At 40.1% G+C, this 27,860-nt stretch overlaps 2 protein-coding genes across 4 annotated transcripts; one reads left to right on the top strand and one right to left on the bottom strand.

Moving 5' to 3' along the window:
• The first annotated feature begins 546 nt into the window (after positions 1 to 546).
• itchb (itchy E3 ubiquitin protein ligase b) lies at positions 547 to 17,761 on the top strand. Of its 3 annotated transcripts, none has more exons than XM_089012672.1 (24): positions 547 to 700; positions 3,022 to 3,112; positions 3,354 to 3,495; positions 5,276 to 5,400; positions 5,491 to 5,625; positions 6,253 to 6,298; positions 6,391 to 6,572; positions 7,421 to 7,664; positions 8,116 to 8,211; positions 8,335 to 8,509; positions 8,618 to 8,681; positions 9,293 to 9,377; positions 9,590 to 9,718; positions 10,340 to 10,412; positions 10,982 to 11,053; positions 11,264 to 11,352; positions 11,514 to 11,673; positions 11,758 to 11,891; positions 12,488 to 12,628; positions 12,869 to 12,989; positions 13,151 to 13,255; positions 13,432 to 13,528; positions 13,916 to 13,988; positions 14,543 to 17,761. In XM_089012672.1, exons 2-24 carry the CDS (start codon positions 3,043 to 3,045, stop codon positions 14,640 to 14,642), a joined length of 2,658 nt encoding a protein of 885 aa, XP_088868798.1. In that variant the 5' UTR covers positions 547 to 700; positions 3,022 to 3,042; the 3' UTR covers positions 14,643 to 17,761. The 3 variants fall into 3 exon arrangements, with proteins under 3 accessions (XP_088868798.1, XP_088868812.1, XP_088868806.1); XM_089012686.1 differs by lacking the exon at positions 547 to 700 and adding an exon at positions 755 to 892; XM_089012680.1 differs by lacking the exon at positions 547 to 700 and adding an exon at positions 942 to 1,841.
• Positions 17,762 to 17,812: 51 nt separating this feature from the next.
• Positions 17,813 to 27,810, bottom strand: znf341 (zinc finger protein 341). The gene is given in 17 exon segments (XM_089012700.1): positions 17,813 to 17,991; positions 17,994 to 18,272; positions 19,016 to 19,086; positions 19,175 to 19,286; positions 19,407 to 19,539; positions 19,653 to 19,749; positions 20,708 to 20,916; positions 21,812 to 22,044; positions 22,212 to 22,380; positions 22,518 to 22,608; positions 22,681 to 22,771; positions 23,869 to 24,052; positions 25,193 to 25,474; positions 25,560 to 25,709; positions 25,940 to 26,130; positions 27,160 to 27,270; positions 27,771 to 27,810. Coding segments are annotated over 17 exon segments (2,586 nt in total). The 5' UTR covers positions 27,802 to 27,810; the 3' UTR covers positions 17,813 to 17,839.
• Positions 27,811 to 27,860: the final 50 nt, after the last annotated feature.

A 27,860-nucleotide genomic window follows, 5' to 3' on the forward strand; every position in this document is an offset into this window, starting at 1 on the left:
TTCACAGTAAATTACCGCATATGATATGCATGTCGTGTAGTTTAATCGTTGCTTTAGTTATTTCTAACCTTCAGTAATATTAAACAGAATTCAACCACAATACCTTACAAACGAATGACTTCATAATAATTAAAATACATTTCGTTGATGCTGTTAAAATAAGCATTGACGTGCGAGTCTCACAACACAGTCTGGTCAATTCACTTAAAAATGTCCCTTGCAAGCTGGCTCACATATTTATGTGCTACAGTACAGGTACATTGAAACTTTACGATAGAAATGTCAATGTACCATCACAACAGTGCAAAGTATGACACTGCCTCCTGCTGTTTGCTCCGAGTGAAGGTCGACCAAAGAAAACGCATGAGGTAATTCTTTGTTATGGGCGATAAAAAATAAAAAATGTAAAAGCTGTACGCTGTAACGAAGAGAACAGATAGGTCGTTAGGTGTAACTAAATATAGAAAGACGGTTTTTTTCTCGGTTTCTTAAAGTTTAGGCCGCTCGCAACCACCGTCCAATCACAACGTTAATGCGCATGCTTCCCCTGAAGTACCAAGTCACGTGACATGAGTTTGGGAAGATGGTCGAAGTTTGTGTTCCCTGAAGCGAACCCGCCACCCAAACAGTCTGTGAAACAAGGGCTGGGACTTTTCTACATCACTGTCAGTTTGTTTCCCGAGTATCTCCTGGAGTGCGGGTAAGAGAGCGAAACTCGTAACCAACGAGTTGACGCGTACAATCTGTACTTTAACAGGCGTGGACTTTGCCATAATGATGACACGGGCTAGCAGGCTAACGACTAGCTGGGCTGTGGTGGTGGTAGTAGGTGGAGGCTGAGCTGCAGCTGACGCAAAACACGTTTTCAGTGCGGGGCGAGCATACCAAAGGGGTAAATATTATCACGAGGTGTTCATTTGTGCACTTCCTCAACGCTCCCAGGAGTAGCAAACCGATGGTGACTACGTCGTTAGCTTCTTATACAAAGCAAGTTCGACTCGTTTTTAAGGCAACCTGAAGCTTGTTCTTGCAGCACAAAGATCTGACAAAGACGAATTTTTCTTTGTGCTATGGTTATTAGAATTTACTTGCGCGCCTTGTTAGCTTTCCTTTCGTTGAACGCGTATGTTATCGAATTAACACACCTCACTTTCAACAGCAAGCTTACATGTCGTTTTTTTCTACTCGAATTATTCAAAATAAAAAGACCACTCGCGCTTTTTTTGTTGCAAAATGTCATTTCAACAAGCAAAGACCGTAGAATAAACCGAAACTGACAACGAAACGAGTTTATTTTTACTGAAACTTGAGTACTCAAATTCGCGTCTAATCGGTAGACCAATTGAAAGTAATAATTTTGCTAATGAAAAGAACATATTTGCAGGTATACGCCCCACTTGGTCTTTTTTAAATGACACGTTTTTATTTTGCGCACTATTTTTGGTATGGTATGTGGAAGCGAGAGGTAGGATAGGAAAAAAAAACAGGACTATTGCGTGTAAGGATCCAAAACTATAAAACGAAACGAACACCACCAAAATCAAAACACAAAATCAACAAAGTGAACCGAAAATATATCCATCCATCCATTTTCTGTACCGCTGATTCCTTATTAGGGTTGCGGGAGCTTATCCCAGCTGTCTTCGAGCATGAGGCAGGGGACACCCTGAATTGGTTGCAAGCCAATCGCAGGGCACATAGAGACAAACAACCAGTCACTCTCACACTCATACCTGGGCACAATTTTGACTGTTCAATCAGCCTTCCATTCATGATTTTGGAATATGGGAGGAAACCGGAGGACCCGCAGAAAAAACCCATGCGGGGAGAACATGCAAACGGTAGGAGGACAGACCGCGTCTTGAACTCACAACCTCTGCACTGTGAAGCCGGCGCGCTAAGCACTCGTCTACCAGGCCGCCCCAAAAAAAGCACTTGTACAAGTGTCAAGCAGACATGCGACGTGTGACAGGACCAGTAGTAGCAAAAAAAATATTATAAAGAGTCACAGAAACTAGAGAACTAAATACAAACAAACTGTCGAAGACGATAGGGGACAAGGAGCACGAGACATAAGTGGCTGAAGGAGCTCATTGGTTGACACAAGGAACCAGTCTGATGAGATCAGGTGGACACAAAAACCAAACAAGACAGACATGGAAAAGGGGCATTGCAGATGCTCAGGCATAACATAAAACTAACACCAAATACAAATCTACCTAAAAACACTGATCGTAGCAATTTTCCCATCTCAAAACCCACCCACCTATTTAGAATCGCATTTTCTGTGTAGCTCTTTCTCTTGTTTCTATTTATAACTATTTAATTTATTGTATTCTATTTGTGATTGTATTTTATTTATTATAGTGCCCGTGCTTGTACGTGACTGTAAAGTGTCCTTGAGACCTTTGAAAGGCGATTAAAATGAAATGTATTACTGTATTATTATTATTATTATTATTATTATTATTAATATTTTGTGGTCTGTTTATTTCTGGAATTTTGTAAATTTCATGTATGTTAGAATACTGTATAACCTTGTATAACCTTGCTGTGAAATGTAAATTTCTCCACTGTGAGACTAATAAAGGCATATCCAATCCAATCCAACCTTTTACTAAGAGTTATGTATGGCAAAAAATAGCATGATTTGATGAGATTGTTGTCACTGATGACGTTTGTTGTGTCAGTTCGACCAGTTACAGCAAATTATTGACAAATCAAAGAAAATCTCCCACAGAATTGAAAGTTAATTCAGGAGCTGTTTGCTCATGGACATTTGGACAATACAAGATTAAAAAGTCAGTCTTAATAATAAACTACGGGAAAGGTTTTTGGGTCTCTGATTTCTTTTTTTTTTTTGCCTTTCTGAAAATTGTATGTAATGATCTGAATCAGTCAAAGATGTTTTTAAAATGTAGAATTAAATATTTCTATATTCTCATGCTCTACTTCGTAAGAAATATCCAATTTTGTTCCCCAAAATTGCATTCATGGTTTGATTTGTTGTCTGGACTGCAGGCTGCATCGTAGCTCTATGTCATGGCAAGTGAAGTCACCAAGGCAGGCAGTTCCGATGGTTACCCAATGAAGGCGCAGCTACAAATTACTGGTGAGTCTTATTTGTACACGCACGTTAAGTCAATTCTCACATGAAGTCTTAAAAAGGCCTCTTAATATGTCTGTATGGATCTGTGAGTGGGGCTACTGCTAATCTAGATTTTATAGAGTCCTAAATTTAAACTAATGAGTCCAACAATGTTTTTATTGTATCACCAGTTTCTTCGTGGCAGAATTATTTTTTGTCTTACCATCTTCTGGTCTGGATCATGCTTTATGTCTCCCAATTTCAGTGCTATCAGCAAAACTAAAAGAGAACAAGAAGAACTGGTTTGGTCCGAGTCCTTATGTGGAAGTCACTGTTGATGGTCAGTCCAGGAAAACTGAAAAATGCAACAACACTCACAGTCCCAAATGGAAGCAGCAACTTACGGTGTAAGTTACGGATGATTACACACACAATGTGTGTTCAGAGGAATGCAACTGTCAGATTTTTATTCTGTGGTGGTGCCTGCAGTTGCTGCATTGTTAAACAACTATATGGCTGGATAAAATGGTGTGGGATCAGATTCCATATGTCTTTTTAAAGGACAACCGACGCCTCCGGACAAGTTGTGTCCATAATTTGTAAAATCACTTCAAATGACTTCTACTGAGCGGATTTTACAAAGATTCCACCGCGTATAGATATATTTTACGTTTTAAGACTCGCGCTGAATATTCAGGATGTCTTGTTTTCGAGTTGGTGACGAGTCCTGACGTCACGTCACGGAAGGAACGCCCCTAACCGAGAAAGCGACACACAATGCATTTTGGGTACTTTGTTTGATCTGAAAACTTCGTGTTGATCTGTGTTGATGGCGAAATTAGAAGGAAAACACATAAATAACGTGATGGTGAATCGTGGTGTGTTGCACCAAGACTAGACTGCCAGCAGACAAACCAGCCCATTTCCAAGCATCTTCTCCGAATCTGAAGCCATTGTTTTGATTCACTCGCAAGGCAAGACGTCCTGGCGTGACGTCACGAACAAGGGGGCGGGACCTTCTGAAACTTTCTGAGGTCATTTTGAAGTAGTTTTGAGACACTTTAAGACATTTTTATTGGTGTTTTTCATTTGACTAAAAATATCAGCCATATCAGCCAAAAATATCAGTTTTGGGTATTTTAGATGCTATAAAACGTTTTTCTGATGTCAGTTAGGAAACAAAAAATGGTGTCGGTTGTCGTTTAAGATAAGTCAAACTTTATTAGTCTCATAATGGAGAAGTTGAATGAAGAACCTGATTTATAGCAGCAAAAATTGTGAAAGGGACCAGCCGAAGAGTTTCGGCTGTAAAGACAGCCACGAGCACGACATCATCTTTGGGAGAACCATTTTTTTGCATTTTCATTGTCAAAGGTTGAGAAGAGTACCAAAATATGGTAACACCGGTCGCCATTGTAAAACATTACATAACATGCACTATAAGGAATGCAGTAGAAAAACCGCTTGAAGCTCATCTCTTGACTGTTCAACCTTTTGTTTTGGAAATATAAAACATTCCTTAAAGTATTGTTAGGTTTTATGGTGAATTACAACAACCATTGCGTTCTTGGGCCACATTTAAACATTTTTAACATTGAATGTCTTTCAAGTATAACCAAGTATAATCAACCACTATTTAATGATATCTGAGAACAAAGAAGTGTTCAACTTTGAAGGTTTGGCAATCTGTGCCAGAACATTTTTGGAGCCATTTATTGGAGTTTTAATTTGTGGTTAAGAGAAGTTCGTATGATTGGTTGGGAATAATCACCCGGCTTTAAAAGAAACAGTTTTTTTTGTCCTAAACGCAAGGGATACTGACAACGTGAGCTGTTTGCTTGCATTATGTCAGCACCCTGAATAGGTTCTCAACACCATTGTTTGCTCCCAGAATCGCACAATGGTTTTACTGCTCACATAAGCAACTGCGGCTGGTGTGTTGGAGACTAACAAGCGCTTTTTACTTGCAAAACTCCAATTTGAAAGTCTGGCCTCACCACTGACATATCAACTTTTTATCACGATTACATTAAATCCTTGTGATGCTGTTGAATTGTTATTTTGCTCGTGTTTAACTAAAATTGGCATAGTATTTATGATGACTACATTGCCTTTGGGTGATTCGGCTGGAAATTTTGATAGAAAATTCCCTAAAGGAGTATTTCTAAGTTTATTTGTTTTCGACAGGATCGTCACTCCCTTCAGCAAACTGGTGTTTCGAGTGTGGAGCCACCAAACCCTGAAGTCCGACATCCTGCTTGGCATGGCCAAGTTGGACATTAGTGCAACGCTCAAGTCTAACAACATGAAACGTGAGTGTCCGCTGTCATTGACTTGAAGATTGACTTGACAACTGGCGGCGAGATTGATGTGAGCGTATGCCCACATTTGCCTTCATCTAGTCTCTGACGTGCTGCAGAACATACAGCTGTGTACAGACCGAGACCAGACGGATGTGGTGGGAGATCTTTCCGTCTGTCTGGACGGGATGACAGTTGATCCCGAACTGTTCTCCAAGGCTGAAATCGACCATCAGAGTGAGTCGGGTGGTGTTAGTATATGAGCCCCAGCAATTGCTTGAGAGACTGCAAAGGCTGTTAAGTTGCTGAAACTTAAAAAAAAATAAGTAGCCTTACTTATTTTGTTCTCTTGAAAATTATATGTATGGCACAAGTGTCAAAGTCAAGGCCCGGGGGGCCAAATCTGGCCCGCCACATCATTTTATTCGACCCGCGAAAGCAAATCTAGCATAGCAAGAGCAACGATGCCTGCTCAAGTCCGAAACAGAATTGTCGAATGTAAACCACAATAACAGTCATTATTTTTGACTTCCGATTTGAAAACTAGTTACTCATTGATTTGTTGTGCGTTCTGTATGTAATAGGTGGAGGAGATGAAACATTCTAGTGGTTTCCCCAAATTCATAATGGCCCTCAAGAGGAAATGAGGAAACAGTAACTACAATGTTGCCAGTAGCAAAACATTAGTTTGACACCCCTGATGTATAGGAACTATCCTATTTGAAACCTTGTCCTCTTCTGCTTTATGGGTGGAAAAAAATAACACGTGCCATTTTTTTAAAAGCATTGTAGCTTTAAATGCGTGTCAAATGGCATTTTCACTGTCTGCTTCTTACGCGTCTAATACATTTTTTTGGTCTTCAGATCTATCAAATGGAGACTCTCGTCCTAATGGAGAACATACCCCAAGGTACGGCATATTTTTCACTATTATTTAGCAGGTTCCGTAAATCAAGCGTCAGTTTAATTTGGACTTCATTCCCCAAAACCACCTGCACTCAGACACAGCCGAGACAGTTCCCCTGCTGTGGATGGCGTAGAGCACCGCTCATCTCCGCGCGGTCGACGGTCAGGGACCACCTCCGGTTCTCCGCGGGTGTCGACGGGGAGCGTGCGACCTCTGCGGCCACCCAGACCCTCCAGACCACCTCCTCCGACCCCACGCAGACCCACCTCTTCACCAGGTCAGTCTTTTTATCAAGTTCAATTTTTAGTGGCTTTTACAATTCACTGTTCTGTATAAGTTCCACCTATACGGAATTGGAGGGACCATCACATGTGTCAATCTGCACTCAAACGCCACGATACGAAATCATGATATGAAGCTCACAATCCAATAATTAGCATGATATTCTTGTGGCAGGTGTCAAAATAAAAACTCTCACGATTCTGTCAAAGAAATAATGGAAAATGAAAGTTTTGTACATCACAGAAGTGATGGTTTATTGTCATTTGTTTCTATTTTGATGGCACACCTGATGTGCTGACATCATGAGTTGTGTGCAAAATGTATCATGTGCTGTTCTAGTTTGGAAGGCCTATTTCTCAAGTCATTCAATCATATCAGCACAACAAATGTCTAAACGGAAAAGTTTCAGCCGTATACTGCTGAGGTTTAGTGTGAGGTGAAGTCCTGTTCATGATGCGCATTTCCTTTTGAACAGTAATTCATTTCACTTGTTGCTTTCGTAATTGCATCCTGGCCTCTTTTAAAACATTAATTTCATTTGATTTATCTTAATCCGGAATTTCGTGATGTTGCAGTCATTTGTTTTCTTACTAAACTAAACTTTTATGTTTGTCAATCCATTTTTCCATCTGAAATGAAAATTTATGCCATGAAAAAAATGAACTCTACTCGTACAGTTATCATGTACAAAACGTATTTAAAACAGAATGAGAAAAAAATGTCATTTAGGCGGTATGGCTAATTTTGTTTCTACTTGTGGTTCATTTCATTGTTTATCTTTATTTATCAATAAACAACTGAAGTTATCACAAATGTTTAAACCAAGTAACATTCTCTGCTTAGCATCCTCGAGCAATAGCTCTACGCTGGCCGAGAGCAGCAATGGTCAGTCGGGTTCAGGGACACCTGTGCGTACAACTGCACCCTCAGCAGCCCCAGACTCCAGTCCTTCGACTGGCTCGGATAGGAACACTCCACCCGTTCCATCGACCACTGGACCTCCGGCATCCAGACAGCCAATGAGCGGCGTCGGCCCTGCTTCCTCATCCAGAGTCCCTGCAGTCAACTCTGGACCTTTGCCTCCAGGGTAAGATTGTCTTGTTCTTTTTACGCACATGTATTGTTAAACACAATTTGATTTGCAATGTTTGAATGTGGAACATGTAAGTTGAGAGTCTAAGGTTTCTTACGCTGTATTGAATGTTTATGTCGTCCTATAAATCAATATTTTGTGGGTCCTGCAATTTGAGTGAAAATGACAAAAACCCTGGCACTGCAGTGGACAATTTTTTTTGCACATCTGGCAGTGAAGGAGTTAAAAAGTTTGTAATGTTTTTTTTTTAATTTAATGGAACAGCAGGAAAAATTCATTTAATTTAAATATTCATATTATTCATTCAAAAACTTTTTATTCATTCTGTACATAATTATTGGTCATTCTGGCATACAGAAAGTTGCTTAAAAGTGTTAACATATCAGCACCCAAACTTTTTGAAAAGCTCCATCTGATATATCAATTCCCTGTGTTTTTTTTCTAGATGGGAGCAAAGGATCGATCAGAATGGCAGGTTGTATTTTGTTGACCACGTAGAAAAAAGAACGACATGGGAGCGCCCAGATCCTTTACCTCCAGGGTAAAAATAAACCCTCCTACAAATTTAACTTCATCTTTTTGAAACTTTCCAAATCAAAAAGTTCTGTTGTACAATTGTTGCAGATGAAAAGAGTTTTGCCCCTTGTTGACTTTTTGTCCTTAGCTGGGAACGTCGCGTAGACCAGATGGGCCGCGTTTATTTTGTCGACCACATTACGCGGACGACCACGTGGCAGCGGCCTACGGTGGAGACGGTGCGCAACTATGAGCAGTGGCAGCACCAGCGAAGTCAGTTGCAGGGTGCCATGCAACAGTTCAACCAGAGGTTTATCATTGGGGTGAGATGTAATAATGTTACAAAATAATTAAGATGGATTCTTTAAAATTGTGTTTTAAAAAATTGACCCAATGTTTTTAATGACAAGAGTATTCTTATCTTGACACAGGACCAGGCGGCAGCCTCACAAAATAAGGAGTATGATCCACTTGGGCCTTTGCCGAATGGATGGGGTAAGATATATGTACTCCTTTGTTAGCCAACAAGTACGCAGCAATGGGTGCGTTATTCGCGTTATGATGAGAAAAATACTGACGTTGAATTGCAGCTTTCCCTTGGAACTCAGCCTTCAGGTGTCCTCAGTATTTGTAGCTCTATCAGTGTGTTTTTTTATGCATTGTGTGTGTTCCAAGTTTTTTTTGTGACAGCTCAGTCGACTACTTCACAAGATATGGAGTATTTTAGTTCGGTCACACTACATTCATGTAGTGTCATGTGCCCGTGTGGTTTTTGACTGGGCTAAACTCTCTAAATAAATGTCATGTTTGAATAACAAACAGAAAAAGTAGTTGCAAATAAAGACTCATTCAAAAATAGAGACCCTGAATTGAAAAAAAAAAAGGAATAAGAAGTTCAAGAGACTTCACATCATGCCATGTTGAAGGCATGGTAAATTTTTAAGCGCACAAATGTCAATCTCAGGAGTGCACGGTTGTGCATAGGGCAGCAGAAAATATTGCTTATTAGAATTGTTAAATGTACACTATACAAGTTTTACAGTGAAACTGTGGTTGTTTTTGTTGACCTGTAATTGTGTCTTATTCATTTGTGTTTTTCTATTTAGAAAAAAGAACAGACAGCAACGGAAGAGTGTATTTTGTGCACCATCCTACACGGTCAACGCAATGGGAAGATCCACGGTCACAGGGGTATTTTTATTTTCAGTGTGAATATTTTTGCTGCATTCCATTTTCTCAAAAGCCGACAGCGCGCCTTGTAATCAGATGCACTTTATGTACGGACCAGTATTCTGATTCCTGGGGCATGGTATTGTACATGTTCTGTAAAGAGCTTTGTTATAGCTGCAACGGTTGCAAAAACAGAAATACTCACTGGCTTTATTTTATCTTGTGTTTTTTAGGTTGTTGAATGAGAAGCCACTTCCCGAAGGATGGGAGATGAGATTTACTGTTGATGGTACTCCCTACTTTGTAGACCACAACAGTAGAACGACCACCTACATTGACCCTCGCACTGGAAAATCCTCACAGTACGTCCTCTAGCAAATACAAAACTCAAATACAGTACCTGTTGTGAGTTCCATGGTTCTGTTCTGTTGTTGGATCTCAACAAGAGATCCAACTCTTTAGTAATTGTGGCCTTAACCACAATTTGATGTTTACGAATATCTGTTTTTGCCTGTTAAAATGATGCAGTTTAGAGCCCTTGCTTATGACAGTCTCGTCATGGCTTGCGAATGCTATATGTGTGGTTGATTACGTATGTCCGGTTTCAATCACACCCGTGAACAATTTCCCTCGAGTTAACTCAATGCAGCCTAAAAAAAGTGTATATTTACTTCAAGCATTTTTCTTGTAGTGTATGTCACCGTAGTTTTGTCTTCACAGAGCTCTCTATCATGTTCTGAGTAAAGGAAACCTGTTTTTGTTATTCTTCACATTGTCTCCGAGGAAACTCCTCTGATGACTCATTGTCATAAGTGCAGTACTGTGTGCAATGTCACCCGTCACTGACTGTCTATTAGCTCCCATTGTTGAAAAACAGGATTAGTGAACTGGCATGTGTATGTGACGACGTAATCGATGTGATGTAATGGGAACCGATTTACATACCTTGCACATATATTATATTTTCATTATCTTGCTTTCAGTGAAAATGGACCTCAGATCACCTACGTCAGAGACTTCAAAGCCAAAGTACAATATTTCAGGTTTTGGTGCCAGGTAAGAATCTGAAGAGCATCCACGTGATTAAATTACCTGTTGAATCTTTTGGACAGATTGTGTTTACCACATCATCCAAAAATGTAGCCATTCTTGTGTACAGAATGGCAGAGATATTGTCAAAGAGCTTCATGTTTGACAGAAGCCTGAAATAAAAGTAGAATTCAATAAAAAGATCTATGTATAGATACATTTTATTCCACTGACAATTTCTAAATATTTAACATTGGTACAAAAAAAAAACCCAGAGGGCCCACCAAAATGTAAATTCCGGTGCTCCTTGGTCCAAGCATGACATGCAAAGCTTGCATTGAATTATGACTTTTCGGCTTGTCGCGTCAGATATCACCACGTTGAGTAATTTTTATGATTTTCAAAGACTGCTGTAAGATAATTCTAATCAACTATTCTTGGTGAGGCAATCGGTGGAGAAATTTGAGTTTTAGTTTGATTTCCTCATCCTCAATATAGTTTTTTTTAATTAATTGGGGGAAAAGGACAGGAAAATGGCCCAATCAAATTTTATTCACCACGGTTTGATGATTTGATATATTTCCTTTCCTGTTTAGCAATTGGCAATGCCTCAACACATCAAGATTAACGTGTCACGGAAAACTCTGTTCGAGGACTCCTTCCAGCAGGTAAGCATACCTGCAGCCAAGAAGCCCCTTGTGTGTTGTAAAAAGTAAGAGTATTGTAAATATGCAATAATTGTGCATTTGTAAGTACAGTAATTATTTGCCAATGCATAGTACGGTATATGTTTTGTATGAACTTGTTGTCATAAGAGCTGTGGAAGTCTTTGGTGGTTCCAGTGTTGCACTTACCAATGTATAAATCAAACATTTAAGATCATGAGCTTCAACGCTCAGGATTTGCGAAGAAGGCTGTGGATTATCTTCCCTGGAGAAGAAGGTCTCGATTACGGAGGTGTTGCCAGGCAAGTACAAAACAGCATTAAACCCCTGCAAGTACATTGGGCCATAATTTCCAATGTGCGTTTTTCCGAAAAGGTGTGCATCATACATAGTGGATGTTGCCGATGTTGTTGGTTCTTTGACTGTATTTTGACGTCCTTTTTTTTGCTCCCTCCTCTTCCAGGGAATGGTTCTTCCTGTTGTCCCATGAAGTGTTAAACCCCATGTACTGTCTTTTTGAATATGCTGGAAAAGAAAACTACTGTCTTCAGATAAACCCCGCCTCCTACATCAATCCCGACCACCTGAAGTATTTCAAATTCATCGGGCGCTTCATTGCCATGGTTAGTCATTGTCGCGCATCAGCCAGGAAGCACAGTAAATACAACAGAGTAAATCTAATCAGACACCACTTTTATCATTTTCAGGCTCTTTTCCACAGCAAGTTCATAGACACGGGTTTTTCACTACCATTTTACAAGCGCATCTTGAACAAGCCTTTGGCCCTCAAAGACCTTGAGTCTGTTGACCCAGAGTTCTACAACTCCCTCATTTGGATCAAGTAAGTTCTGAGCGCTCAGTGTTTCATGTTGCTTGGTCATATTTGTGTCTACATTACTTTGATGAATTTGCAACATTACCATATTGTACATTATTAACTATGTAGATATATTTTGTTTCACTATATTGTACCCCTATTGTCGTAAAGAGATGAATTGACAGCTCTAAAATCGATTATTCGACAATCACTTAAAAAATGGATACGTTGTTTTGAGGTCTATTTCAATTTAAACTTGTCCAATTTAAATATTTGCTAGTTGCAGACCCACCATAACGCTCTTGCGTGTGGTAAAGGAACGCCACAGATTAGGAAGAACAGTGACACACAATTAGCACACTTGCGCAAGGGGTTGCTGTGGGTGACGACTCGCACCCAGATGCTCACAGACTTTCTGACTTCACACACCACCATATTTGCCCCCGCCTCTTGGAATACATTTACTGTTTGTGTTCTGGATTTAACGTATTGACCTATTTTGCCACATTTCAGATTTTATGTATCATGTTATAAAAATTGTGACAATCGTAAGGTGGAATGAAATGTCTACTACTACAAATTTCTCGGCCTGTGTCGTGATTGTCCTTCCTGCCCCGTAGGGACAACAACATTGAAGAGTGTGGCCTGGAAATGTTCTTTTGTGTTGACAAGGAGATCCTAGGTGAAATCACTACGCACGACCTGAAACCTGGCGGAGGAGAGATCCAAGTTACAGAGGAGAACAAGGAGGAGTACATCAGGTGTGGCGCAGATGGACTGTGATTCTGAAGTCCGTTTTCTGTTTACAGGGATTTTCCGCCGATCGGTGGATTTCCGACTTTTTCAGACCAAATGACCAGATAAAACTAAATACGTATTCTCACTTTTTTGCTGTTCATTTCCTGTTTCGGCTTGTGTTGGTGGAAAGTGTAACACCCTGATTCAAACCCCTTTTGTGCTTATTTATTTATTTATTTTTATTTTTTGTGTATGGTGTGCAGGTTGGTAGCAGAGTGGAGGCTGTCGAGAGGAGTGGAAGAGCAGACCCAGGCATTTTTTGAAGGCTTCAATGAGGTCCTCCCGCAGCAATACCTGCAGTATTTTGATGCCAAAGAGCTGGAAGTATGCATACAGAAACCATCACTTTATACATAATAAACACATTATAATTGTAACATAAATGTAAAAAAAAGTCGCAAATGCAAAGAACATTATTTCAATACTGGCCCTCATCATCTCCACCCTTGAGTTGACATTTTAACATACAACTTTTGTCCGTACAGGTGATGCTTTGTGGCATGCAGGAGATTGACCTTGCAGACTGGCAAAGAAATACCATCTACAGGCACTATGCTCGCGGCACCAAGCAGATCATGTGGTTCTGGCAGGTCAGCATTCAAAACCGTAGAGGTTCTGAGCAGGGAGCTCTTTTCTGCTATGGATGAGTGCATCTTGTATTGGATATGCTAGCAGTGTGTGGCTTTTGTAGCGGATTTGGTTAAATGGTAGAAAGGTATAGAAAGTTTTCACTGGGAAAATAATTTCTTGGATGTTTTCCTTACAGTTCATAAAAGAGATGGACAATGAGAAGAGAATGCGGCTGCTACAGTTTGTCACTGGTACCTGTCGTCTGCCTGTCGGAGGCTTTGCTGACCTCATGGGTAATTTCTATGTGTATTTTTGAAGTTGAGCAAGAGAGGCTCCGTGAGACGAGTCCAACTTTTTGAGCGAGAGGCAAGCAAAATAGTTTTATCAGGTTTTTAATGACAGTGGGATTTTTTTTTTTTTTACTTTATGTAACTTCCGGGTTGAGTGAACGCTGGCGCGTGTGGCTGCCGCTGCTCACCCGCAGAAAAAATATCCTGTGACTGTAAAGTGTCCTTGAGAGTTTTGAAATGCACTTATAAATGAAATATATTTATTATTATTATTATTATTATTATTATGATTCATTTGAACGGGAATAGCTAATTGGCATCTCAAATAGACAAACACTGCAGACTTTTTAATTGCACAGATCAAACAACTCATTCTACTTCATTTTACAGGAAGCAACGGTCCACAGAAGTTCTGTATTGAAAAGGTGGGAAAGGAAAACTGGCTTCCCAGAAGTCACACATGGTGAGTTCACTGACTCAAGATGTTGAAAGTGTTTCTGGAGAGAAGATACCGAAGATACAATAGAGCTGTAAAATCTGACTAGATAGAATATTTTAAAAAAACAGTGACAGTGAACAATGACAAATTTGCACTTTGATACTCGCACTTTGAGTTTTGCTTCTTTTTGTGGCATTTTGATGTGAAGGAACTACTGGTATGTTGAAGAGCTTAATTTAAACGAAAGTAACACTTTGCGACCAATTTGTGACAGTTAACGTTTTGGGGAGGTCAGTCTCTCCAGAGGGATTCTTAAGTTTCTCTGTTCTGCTATTTGCAAGTACATTATGTTATATGTAAAAGATAAAAAACATTTCTTGTTTTTACATGGGAACATTTTATGCCATCACTCTGAGAGGGTGTTTTTTTTAAACACCTATACAAGATTATAAAAATGCAAGTCTGTGAAACTAGCATCCGTTGTGACGATTTTGGTGCTGCAGAACGCACACGATGTCCCAAATGAGACAGAAATGACAATGCTTTTTTTCCTTCTCTCTCTACTTTACTTTGCACAGTTTCAACAGATTGGATTTGCCACCATACAAGAGCTACGAGCAGCTGAAGGAGAAGCTCATGTTTGCCATCGAGGAGACGGAAGGCTTTGGACAGGAGTGACATTTTGAACTGGCCGTGGCGCTCAAGCGCCAGGTCTTGGGATTTAGAGCATGGCGTTGAAATGGCGAAATCTTCCAGAAGATCCAGCAGAAACCGGGTGACAGCGTTGGAGTCGAGTCGCTTATTAGTCAAACTGGTCCCCGCTATGGTAGGTTTTCCAAAATTAAGCAGATTGTATTATTGGCTCTTAATCACCATCCACCAGAATGATTTCTCACCCCCACTACCGAGACTTTTTAATTGCTTTTGTTCTTGCCTTTAAGGATAAAGTAACAAAAAACATAAAGATGCTGCACATTAAAGCAAACTATGGTGCTCACCGCACTCGTTTGAGAGGAAAGAAGCAGCCCTGAATGGCTCCATGATTGTGACCATAGTTGTATTTTTATTGTTAGAGGCTTACTGCAATGGCAGCGTTTGAAAAAGAATCCTAGTTTTATAGGACCACGGGTTAGACAGGCATTGTATGACTAGGGAAAAAAAGATTTGTCAGGTTGTCATGATTGCAGGTGTTTTGAGTGATATACATGACCCCCAAACGGCTCGTCCTTGAGGGCATGCCAAGTATTCGCAGATGGAGAAACACCAAAATGAAAGTCAAGCCAAATGGAGTATTTTTGTTCTATTTTGTTCATGCAGGCTAAATAAAAGGGTAAAAATAACTTTTGAGTGTTTAAAACCGCTTCAGATATATTATTCAAAAGATCTAAGTAATTAGTGACTCATGTTGTTTTCCGCATTATTTTTTTTTAAATCAACTTTACGGCAGCAATGGCTGCTACAAGAAACTAGTGTGAAATAATCGGCAGTGTCTATGTCTTCATTTTTGAAGATGTGCTCTTCAGTAGACACCAAATAAGTGTTGTTTGTGGCTCAACATTGAGGAAAGATTAATGTAACAGTGGTTTTTAAAATGTGTACACAGATTGGGAAATAGAATAGGAATAAAAGTCATCCTGTGATCATCATCATCAATTATTTAATTTCTGACACTATCGAGAGATAGCAAATAGATACAGTGAATATAGTCGACATACCGTGAATCAAATGTCATATTTTTTTTAATCATAACTTCTAATTGGGGATGTAGCTGTGTTCACAAAGAACCACTCAAAAAAATAATTAAAACTTTACATAACACCCCTCTAAATTGAGTTGTACAGGTTTTAATTCACATTGTCTCCTCATTTGCCTTAAATGATGGCATTTAGTCCCTAAAGTTCGAAACTGTGCAATTACAATTTTCATCTTCCCATGCCAGTAACATTTTCCCCCAACCCCATAATATTTTTATGGGGTTATCGTTGTTGCAGTCAAGCTTTTTGTCTCCACACTTCACAGCTTGATTTATCAGTAATAACATTAAATTGAGTGGGGTGAATATATACTGAGCAAGTTAATGTATAGTATTTGTCCCTAAATCTTCTTAGAACCCTGAAAGGTTCAGGGACACTGTGGTCCTCGTGGAAAAAAAAGAAGTCTGCAGCCCTTCATGAATGGTGGAAAAAGTATTGACTTAAAGTATTGACCATTTGAAAAAGGGTGTGTAGCCTTTTTTTCTTTTCACTGTTAATGATAAATCTTAATACATCCATCTGCGTATTTTAAAAAAACAGGCGTTATGATTCCTGTATGTCAAACTTAATCTGCTGTATAAAACAAATGTTTTTTTTTCTTTCATAATTGAAAAAATAAGAGGTTAATGGTGTGGCTATACTTTCCCTTCCCATTTCTAATTGATCTTTATGACATATGTGGGATGGGGGCAAAATTCAATGGTCAAATGGTCACCTTAATTAAATTTAAAAAACTAAATCAAAGCTGTGTGTTTATCTATTGAGTAATATATCAACTACAGTAACAATATGTCAATGGAAATAGTGCGGGAGATGGTTTATTCCCATGGGGCAACTTTGAAAATTGACAATTTATCCCCCACAAAAAAAGCTGTCCAGCAATTTGGCTGCTGTTTGTTTGTTTGTTTGTTTTTTTTTTGTCAAGTTGAATTTGTCCGAAAACCAGTCATTGATCCCTTCATTATTATATAATGCCCACAGTGTTTTGACCAGAATATTAAAGGACAACCGACACCACTTTTTTTTGTTTCCTAACATCAGAAAAACGTTTTATAGCATCTAAAATACCCAAAACACGCAGTATGATATTTTTAATCAAATGCAAAACACCAATAAAAATGACTTAAAGTGTCTAAAAACTACTTCAAATTGAACCCGGAAGTGGCCAGTTTCAGAAGATCCCGCCCCCTTGTCGTGGTGTCACGCCAAGACGTTTTGCCTTGCTCGAGAATCAAAACAATGGATTCAGATTCGTGTTACACATCAGTTATGAATTTGATTAAAATAGTTCTGAAGAGGAAAGCATAAATGTTTGCAATCGATTAAAGAAGTTATTCAGTGTCATTTTGAGGCATCTGGACAGAAATGTAGCACCCAAAAAATGCAGAAGATGGCACCAAAGCTCTGTTGGAAATTAGGCTGGGAATTTTTGTCAGCGAATATCAAATAGTTGTCTTGGTGCAACACAACAATTCACCATTGCGTTATCTTTGTGTTTTCCTTCTAATTTCGCCATCAACATGAAGTTTTCACACCAAACAAAGTACCGCAAAATGCATTGTGTGTCCTTTCTCGGTCAGGGGCGTTCCTTCCGTGACGTCAGGCATCGTCACCAACTCAAAAACAAGACTTCCTGAATATTCAGCGCGAATCTTAAAACGTAAAATACAGCTATATGCGGTGGAATCTTTGTAAAATACGCTCAGTAGAAGTCATTTGAAGCCATTTTACATATTATGGACACAACTTGTCAGGAGGCGTCGGTTGTCCTTTAAATCAAATGTATTCAACTCATAATCACTTTTGGGGGAAATGCCGATGTATGTTGTGTTGCACACAGAACAGGCATCTTGTTCACACAGGTGTGTTTTGTTCTCTGTATGGTGTGCAACTCAGGCCGATAAAAATAAATGGAGTTCCTGCCCTGCCCGTGTAGAAGAAACAAAGTGAGTCCAGAAGATTAAAGACTAATGCTCACATTATTGCTCATAAGCATGTTGTTTAATTTTTTTACGTTTTAATATAAAACAAAATATTCATCCAGTGAATATTTCCTGATTGATTCTTAAAATCCTCAAACATAGCATAGGACGAAATCAGTTCAGAAGTGGCTTTTGATATCTACTGTGATGCATCTCCTTCAAGCCCCTCAACTTCAATGACAGCCATGGCTGCCGTAGCTTGACCGCCGTCATCTGTTGAGTCCCGCTCTCCATCATCCGCGTCTGTTCCCGCCTCCTCCTGGTTGTCCTCTTCCCTAATCTCATGCCTGGAGTCCTTAATTTCTCCGCCTGCCTCGTAAAATGAGCACAGCTCATTTTCTCGGTTTGCTCGTCCCCTCTATCTCGCTCCACGTATTCTTCGGGGGTCTCACCGTCCTGTCTCCCTGCCCCTGAACATTTGTGGTCTCTGTAGTAACTTTGTCTGGAGAAGCCTTTGTTGCAAGCGGAGCACCGGAAGCGATAATTGTCTGTGTGCGACTGCTGGTGCTCCAGCATGTGAGCCCTCCGACTGAATGCCTTCTGACAGAAGAGACACTTGAAGGGCTTGATGCCTACAAGTCAAAGATATTGAAGGAGAGATCATTGTGATGACAAATCGACAATTACCTTAATGGGCAAAATGTTGCCACGAGATATTGTAGAGGAAAATATATATATATTGTAGAGCAATATATATATGTAGTCGATATTGTAGAGCTATATTTATCCAGTACACTTTTCAGTCAGGGTGTAGTCAGAAGCAGGCTTCTGATTGGCCCCGGGCAGACGCTATTTCAAACACTGGTATATATAAGGGCCATCAGCGACCATCACAAATGTAAATAAAGTGACTTTATTATACAGTGCAGTGTATTTCTTTCATTACAATACAATAGCACACTTATTATACATAGAATAATGTATGTTGTGTGTAGTTTTAAGGCTTATTTAGTTGAAAATTATATTTTAATGGAGACCTGGAAACGGATTATTGTCATTTTAATGGTTTCCTATGGGGGAAAAAAATTGGGGATACACACTTTTCGCCTTACACTGTCTGGGAACCAATTAAGTTTGTAAGCCAAGGTCTCACATGTATGTGTGTGTGTGTGTGTGTGTATATATATAGTTTTTTTAGTTATTTATTTTACCATTTGAACAGTTCACTTTTTTAACAGTTTGAACCTAAAAGGTATTGATGTCAATGTTTTCTTGCCAACATGTGTTTCATGTGTAACAGACAAGAGCCCATACGGAATTATGGATAAAGAGTAGAGCCAAATTCAAATTGATGGAGTGGACAAAGATTACTGACCTGAGTGTGACAGAATGTGTGCCTTTAGCTTGTCGGGTCTGTTGAATTCTTTTGTGCAACCTACATGAGTCCTATTTGAAAGAAAAACAAAATGAAGGCATTAAGTTGGAGACACTGTATAAAAACCGAGAGATAGATTGGAATGACTTTTACCCTTACCTGAAAGGACACTTGTATTTTTTGAAGGGTTCATGGATGAGCATGTGGCGCTTGACTTTGTCCTTCCTGTTGAAAGTGGCTTCACACACCGAACATTTATACGGCTTCTCACCTACAAATAAAGTCGGGTTTCATTTTTCACATGACGCTTTCTTCATAAATTACTATTGAGCCATTTTAGCCAATATTTAGACCCCTAATTATGAATTTTCTTCAACAGGTGACTACACACCTGAATGAATCCTTGTATGCAGTTTGAGGTAGTGTTCTGTCTTGAAGACTTTCTTGCAGATGTGACACTTGAACCTCCCTCCAACACCATGAGTGGGTAGATGGCGTCTGAAGTACCTCTCGCATGGGAACACCTGAGGAGCGCAGTGCACACGAGGTCACCAAAATATCCGATTTTTCTTTTTCTGCTAGTAGTGTTAATATCTTCTTTTGAAAAAAAAAAAAATAGGGACCGGGTGCATAAAACCTTTTGACAATGTGGGCATGGAAAGTTGTGTGAGGCAGTCAGTAGGTGTTGCTCCAGAGCTTCTTGGGTAGAATATTTGCTTTGACATTTCACACATCTGTAGACAACAACAGCAACAAAAAAAAAGATATCAGAACGGTTGACCTCTGCCAAGGCTTGAACTATTTTTTTTGCCTGTGACTGACTCTGAGTCACGCTACGATCTTAATTGCATTAAAGGGGAAGTCAAGTTGAAAAATATATATACATATGCAGTGTATGAAACTCATGCCAAAATGTTAGCGGACACCAGGGCAGACAACTCTGAAAAGTTGCCTGCCCCATTTTTCACAACTTGAAACACAATAAGACGACTAATCGCAAAAGAAACAAACGTTGTTGCGAAGTATAAAGGTTTTTTTTTCAATTAAGGAAGTACCTACCACAAATGCTCCTTTGCTTAATTTATAGTAAATATCCCTTGTTGAAGATTTTGCTCCAGTTGTCGTTTGTCGTCATGGTGCACAATGCAATCGTTGCGTTGCGTGCTAAAAGCTACGTGGACTCCTCTTTCAAAGCGCCTTTCAAAACTCTCAAGTACACTTTACAGTCACGGTATAATGGTGACTGTAAAGTGTACTTGAGAGTTTTGAAAGGCGCTTAGAAAGAGGAGTCCACGTGGCTTGTAGCGATTTGCTTGTAGATTTTGCTTTATTGAATAAAACAAACGTTTGAGTTGTTGGCCACCTGGGCCGAAACGTTTTGAAAGTTGTACGCCTGATGTAAAAGTTGTACGCCCCGGGCAGACAACTTTATGGCCGGACAGGCAACAATATGGCCGGGCAGGCAACTTTTCAGAGTTGTCTGCCCTGGTGTCCGCTAACTTTTTGTCACGAGTTTCAGACACTGTTTATAGGATTGTGTATTAAATATTATAGTTGAACAAATCCACAATTATGAACAGAAAACTCCACATTAGTGTTATTTTGTGTGTTGTTTTGTAATATAAGTGAGAATGAACCAGAAACAGGCATTTTGTACCCAGACTGACCGCACAATAACCTTCATGGACTCACCTGTAGAATGTGGTTTCCTTGCGTGTGTTCTGCTGTGGGCAGAAACAATGGGAGTACTGGTGGACTCCCAGTTCAAACAGAGACGGGAACACCTTGCTGCATAGGTGACAGCGGTAGGTCAGCTGCTCTTGGTGAGTCCTTATGTGCTCTAGGAACTGATCCAGTTTCTGGTAGGTCTGGGAGCAGGACTTGAGCACACACTTGTAAACCTGACAGAAGGAGCGCTATGATTTATTGATACGGATATTGAAAGAAACATTTTAGATCAGTAGCTATTACTGTTAGAATCGATGAAAAGGTTTCTTCAGCCGTACTCTGTACTTAAAAAAACACTATCAACATCGTTGGGATAATCTTAGTGGGCCTCTATCTGCAGTACATTTGCACCTAAAAGCTAGCAACCACTCATTTGACGACAGTGAGGTTAAAATCTTAGCTTAAGAAAATAGATGGCTTGTAAGGGGAGTAAAGAAAGCCATTTTTGTAAAACAACAAAACCCTTCACTAAATCGCCATGGTGGTTTGAGGTTTAATTTGGATCGTGCTTACAACAGACTTCTTAGATCGTTACAACATAGGCTTAGTCATGCTGATGACGTGATACCAGTGCGAATGGGGCAATCAGTGCCAGTCATAGAACATAATCAGACAGACACTGCACCCCCTAACCTTGGAGCGGGGACCTATCAAAGCAGAAGTCTGGCACCGCCAACTCTGTCGATTAGGAATATACTGTATATAGGGCCAGAGCTACCGGCACAACTTTAATTCGCTGACGAAGCTTTTCGGATGAGCAGTGTAACGTCCGACACCTTCAGAGAAATACAGATGACGGCTGAAGAATCCTTTTCATCGATGGACCACTCCTGTACCACTGAGAGCTTACACAGACGTACTGTTGGTGTTGATGACAACTCATGGCATGATTGCAGTGTATAAGAACCACTGAGAATGGTGAAATATATTAAAGCCACTTTAACGAATGGATAGAATTGTCTGTTAAACTGCAAACATACTACCACCAAGCGCAAATTTGTGCAGATCCAACCGAACAGGCAGGGATTCGCTATTCTTGAAATTCCCCCGGCTGGTTCTTTAGCTCACCTGCTCCCCCTTGTGTTGAGTCATGTGGGATTTAAGTTGGAAGTAGGTCTTGAACTTGCTCGAGCAGAACTGGCACTGGTAGGAGCTGTCGACTACCACAATCTGTTTGGTCTGGGTTGGACCGTCTTGGTTCGGAGGCTGGGAGATCACCGACTCACTGCAAGTGCCCTCCACATCAGCCTGGGCTTCTGATATGCTTTCCTCCGTTTCCCCTGATGTTTCTGTGGCCAAAGCTGTCATTTATGGGCATTACTGAAGACCATTGCTGGGAAGTTTTTTCCCCTCTCTCTCAGTACCAGCACTTGAGCATTTCACAAATGATATTTGTAATATTGGCCAAACTCCATTGACTATAGCAGATGATATTCTAGTTGAGTTGTCACAAAAACTTGTAATGTACCCATTGAGGCTGTGTCGTCTTCCTGTGTTGCTCGGTGCTGAGGGTCCGCCTCCTCCTGGTCACACTGCTGCTGGTCCCCGCCGGTCTCCTCCTCATTGGCTGATATCGGTACGACTTTTACAGTGACCGGCAGCCTTGACACTGTGCTGGCCATGCCCATAGGCCATACCTTTATGACAAGAGACAGCTGGTATTTTGATGTAGCTGGTATCGGGGTGTCTTAGTTTCATCCTTCATAGGAACGAACGACAGCATTTTGTAGCTTGCAGTATGATGCAGGGTAGTTGTACACCACAGTGCCAGTACCTTGTGTGTCTGCATGTGCTTCTTCACATTGGATTTTTGGGCGAAGGCTCGACCGCACACGATACATTGAAATGGTTTCTCTCCTGTATGACTGCAAGAAAAGTGTAAGAAAGTGATTTTTTTTGATCATAGTGGATGGTCCAGCTTTCGAGAAATAACTCACCTCCTAATGTGCTGCTGAAGGTCAAAGTTTTTGGTGAAGACTTTATCACAGAAATTACACTTCAGCTTCGGTCCTTTGGATTTCAGCGACTCTGTTGAGGAAAATCAAATCCACAGTTGTAAAATTCACATAACGCACCACTTGGGTTTTACCGCATGAAATGTTTGTGGAAGGTCGCTGTCAGTGTTCATCAAAAAGCAGCTTCAGCTTAAAGAAACACCTTAGCTTAAAGGACAACCGACGCCTCCGTCTGGACAAGTTGTGTCCATAATTTGTAAAATCACTTCAAATGACTTCTATTGAGCGTATTTGACAAAGATTCCACCGCATATAGCTATATTTTACGTTTTAAGACTTGCGCTGAATATTCCGGAAGTCTTGTTTTTGAGTTGGTGACAAGTCCGTACGTGACGTCACTGAAGGAACGTCCCTGAGCGAGAAAGGACATACCTTGCATCACCTCAATGCATTTTGCGGTACTTTGTTTGGTCTGAAAACTTTGTGTTGATGGCGAAATTAGAAGGAAAACACATAAATGATGCGATGGTGAATCGTTGTGTGTTACACCAAGACTACTATTTGATACTAGTTGACACAAATTCCCAGCAGACAAATCAGCCCATATTCCAACAGAGCTTGTGCGCCATCCTTTGCATTTTCTGGGACACTGCATGCTCTCCTTGACTGCTCAAATTCATATGGGAGGACTCCTTTAATCGATTGCAAACATTTATGCTTTCCTCTTCAGAACTATTTGAATCATATTCATAACTGGATGAGTAACAAGAAAGCATCTTCTCCGAATCTGAAGCCATTGTTTTGATTCTCAAGCAAGCCAAGACGTCTTGGCGTGACGTCACGAACAAGGGGGCGGGACCTTCTGAATCTGGCCACTTCCGGTTTCAAATTCAAGTAGTTTTTAGACACTTTAAGTCATTTTTATTTGACTAAAAATATCAGCGTGTTTTGGGTATTTTAGATGCTATAAAACGTTTTTCTGATGTCAGTTAGGAAACAAAAAAATGGTGTCGGTTGTCCTTTAAAATAAAGGGTGGGGACATTATTCACAAATAATCTTTTTTTTTGTAAAAAAAATACTTTCCAGAGTAGCGCAACTTAAAAATAATAATTACAGCCTCAAAACACACGTGCACGGACACACACACACACACACACACGCATACATACCGATGACACCATCCGAGCTCTTTTTGCTACTTGTTGGTCTTTTGGGGCCAACTAGTTTTTCGAACTCGCCCAACTCCGTTATGTTGGTGGTGATGCTGCACGTCTTTGTTTTGATGCCCAGCTTTCCCGGACTGTAAACAGGAGGCGTGTTGAATGATTGGCTCTCCACACACTGACTGGGGATCTGTGCGACAGAACCATGTCATGTCAGCAAACCAATCAACTCCAAATCTGTTATACAGTCAAACCTCGGTTTTCGAACGTCTCGGTTCTCATGCCATTCGGTTTTCAACCAAAAATGTCATCTTTTTTATGCCCCGGTATACAACCGAAATTTGGTTCTCAACCAAACTGAGTGCAGACATATTTGGTTCAAGAATTAAAAAGTTAGTGTGCCCTGTGTTTGTACTAAGACAGCTGGGATAGGTGCCAACACGCTCCGTGGCAGAAATAAAATTGGTGAAACTAAGTTTGTTTTTATAAATTTTACACATGACCTGCTCTATTATTCCGTTTTTATCCGGTTTATGTGATGAAATAGTTAAAAAGTTGTTTTCTAGACTTTGAACGGATTAAGATTTTTTACGTTGATTTTAATGGAAAGTGCTGTTTCGGTTTTTGAATAAATCGGTTTTCGAACAGGTTTCTGAAACGGATTATGGTCGAAAACCGAGGTATCACTGTATTTAATCAATGAAATGGTACTCTCTTCGTTTGTGTAACATAAACTCAAAATTGTGACTAACGTCTTTAAAAAAATACTTGTAATTAACCACAATACGACTTCTACATTTTTCTTTTTATAAAGGTATGCAGTCGCTGCTTAGTCAAGTGAGACAATTTATGAATTACATAATTTGCAGTATATTTATCGCTTGAACTATTAACGTTAGTATTAACTCATTCACTGCCATTTCTGAATTTATTCAGGAATTGAAAAGCATTTGCCTTTTGTAAGGCCGCCCCCATTTCAAGCTCAGATAACTCTAGATCCATTTAACTTAGGAATTAACTTTTTTTTCCCGATGAAAGAAGAGTCTAAGGTTTCTTACACTGTATTGAATGTTTATGTAGTCCAACAACTCAATATACTGTGGGTCCTGGAATTTGAGTGAAAATGACAAAAACCCTGGCACTGAACACATTTTTGCACATCGTCTGGCAGTGAATTAGTCAATATAGGCAATTAAACATTTTTTTTAGAGGTTGGCATCAATTACTTGACTACTTTTCACAATTCCACGCTAATCATGTGGCATGTCAAGTGCACAGTCCGCCCGCAAGAGTACACTGAACTCTTTTTATACCATTTTTCTCCACTCACTTGTACAGGATGGAATGGATGCAGATTCAGTGCATGAATCTCTGCACTACCGCTCCCGACCATGTGGGGCAGTGTGCTGTAGACCTGAACTACCGAGTTGCTGTGGTTGGCAGGGACATGCGAAGAAGCGAGAAGTGGACCGGGTTGTCCTGCCGGCAGCGAGTGGGCCGGCGTCTGACTCAGAGCAAGTGTGTGGGGCGGCTGCTGTTGAGGATGATGATGATGATGATGGTGGTGGTGCTGAAGATACGATACACCAGTTGTATTCGTGCTTGGGTGACTCTGGAAAACAAACCATGATAAAGTTCAAGTGATACAGTTCGGTTGAGTTAAATGGGATGGAAATTGACCGGTCGTTTTGTGTTACCTGTACGGGCGTCTGCATGGCGCTCATTGGCTGATCAATGGAAGTAAAAGCGGAGATTGCAGACATGAGGATGTCATCACTGACCAGCACGTTGCCTTGGACTAGCGTGTGTGTTAGAGGAGAGGGTGGGACTGTGATGTAGGTGGACACCTGCAGGACAGACATGATGACACACAAGGTAGACGGGTTATTTTTCTTCCCCCATATGATAATCCAGAAATGAGTATCTCCACCAAAAATGTGATTCTTCCAGAAACAAATCTGTTACAATAGCGTCATAGTGTGAGAATAATGAGACATTGGAATGTAAGGACAACAAGTTACTTCAGTAATGTATACTAAACTACACTAAATGAAAAATGATCTGATTTTCTTCTCACCTGCCTGTTGGCATTCGTTTGTGGTCCTGAAGTGATGGAGGGAACTGGTGCGTAGGCATTAGTGGAAGCCAAAGACACAGTGGACAGGGAGGGTGCACTCGACTGGCACTGCTCTCGCTTATGTGCCATGAAGGCCGGCAGGGAATTAAACTGCTTCTTACACTTGCCGCACAAGAAGACATCTTCGTCATCTGTGAGAAGAAACAAACATACAGTGAGACCTCAACTTACAAACTTTTTGTCTTACAAATGTCAAATTTATGAAAATTAAACCTTATAATAAGCACTATTTTCATAATACACACCCACCACGGCTGGCGGAGTGATCTTCGGCGGAAGCACACGACCGAACAGAACCAGAGGTTAAGTTACCAACAGTCCTTATGGAAGGTGACTCTCCTTCCATAAGCCATCAACGACCATCAAAAAGGTAAATAAAACTTTATTTTACAGCACAGTTTATTTCTTTAATTACAGTCGTCATGTAATGCGCCTCTCTTTCCAAACAGCAATTCCCTTTGACCTTCGACCTCCAACGCAAATGCAGTGTATTTCTTTCATTACAATACAATAGCACATTTATTACACATAGAATAAGGTATGTTGTGTGTAGTTTTAAGGCTTATTTAGTTGAAAAGTATATTTTATGGAAACCTGGGAACGGATTATTCCCATTTTAATGGTTTCCTATGGGAATTATTTTTTTGAGATACACACTTTTCGCCTTACATACTCTGTCTGGGAACCAATTAAGTTCGTAAGTTGAGGTCTCACTGTATAGGGGTAGGCAGAGGAATTGTACATGTTTACACACATCTATCTGTTTCCTGTAGCGCTTGTCAGGTTTGCAGTGCAGACTGAGCCTCTCCCTACAGGACTGTGTGGCAGTTCGACTAAAATTTCTTCAATCTTTATTGAGCTACGGTACATTTTTACATTATAAAAAAAAAGTCACAAAACACTACAAAACAAAACTGTCCCTGAAAAAACAGTGGACACAAAAATTAACGGTACCTTCTTCCATCTCGTAATAAAACATTTTTTTATTCCTGCCAGTGGCATGGATACAGAAACTAAGACACATAATTTGCAGTAAAGAAATAATAGTCTATAAAATCTCACAGGAACATACATGTTCCATGTTTCGCAGGTGGAGAATCATTGCTCTAAAGAAGTCGAATTCATTGGAATGCAGAGAGGCTGCTTTGTCGTTCACGCACCCATCGACTGGATAGTAGGCGTGCCGGAGACGTTTTGGTTGTTCGGGTCAGGAACACCCCCTTGATCGTCCAGCAACGATTGGACCGCCAGTACTGTCTGATTGTCCATGCCTGAAGAGGAAAGTCAAACTTGCTGGTTTGATTGCATGCTTTGTTGCATCATTTAAAAATACGTCTTGAGATTTTACAGTGTGATTCACAAGCAGGCATGATATTTCATTTGAAATCAAGTCCATCAACTGTACTGTGCATTCATATGTACATTGTGACTTGTTTATATTATACTACTGTACATATAATCCGATGACGACGACCCTGAACAGTATTATAAAACCCCGCGTGCAACTAAATGTGTCAAAAAACTTCACGCAATGTATCATTTATTGCTTAAAATATAATTCAGTGAAAACGTCTTATCCATTATTCAATTTAACCATTAACTAAATTGTATTTCATTTTTTTGCACACGATTCTACGTGGTTTTGTGACAAAAACAAACCAAATGTGAATTTGTGTTGGGTGTAATGCAATATGAAACAGTTCCGTTAAAGTTCAGAAACGTGGTATGCACATCCAAGATTGTAATTAAATGGTCACAAATATATTCTTACCCTCAAGTACCTCAAATATAGCCTGCGCCATTTTGCGGTTCTTCAACTTGCATGATCGGCATTTGACTAGTTGAGTCTGTTGAATCGGAA

This window comes from Hippocampus bargibanti, linkage group LG01, assembly GCF_051943395.1.
Source record: "Hippocampus bargibanti isolate YZ-2025 linkage group LG01, ASM5194339v1, whole genome shotgun sequence".
Classification (NCBI taxonomy): domain Eukaryota; kingdom Metazoa; phylum Chordata; class Actinopteri; order Syngnathiformes; family Syngnathidae; genus Hippocampus; species Hippocampus bargibanti.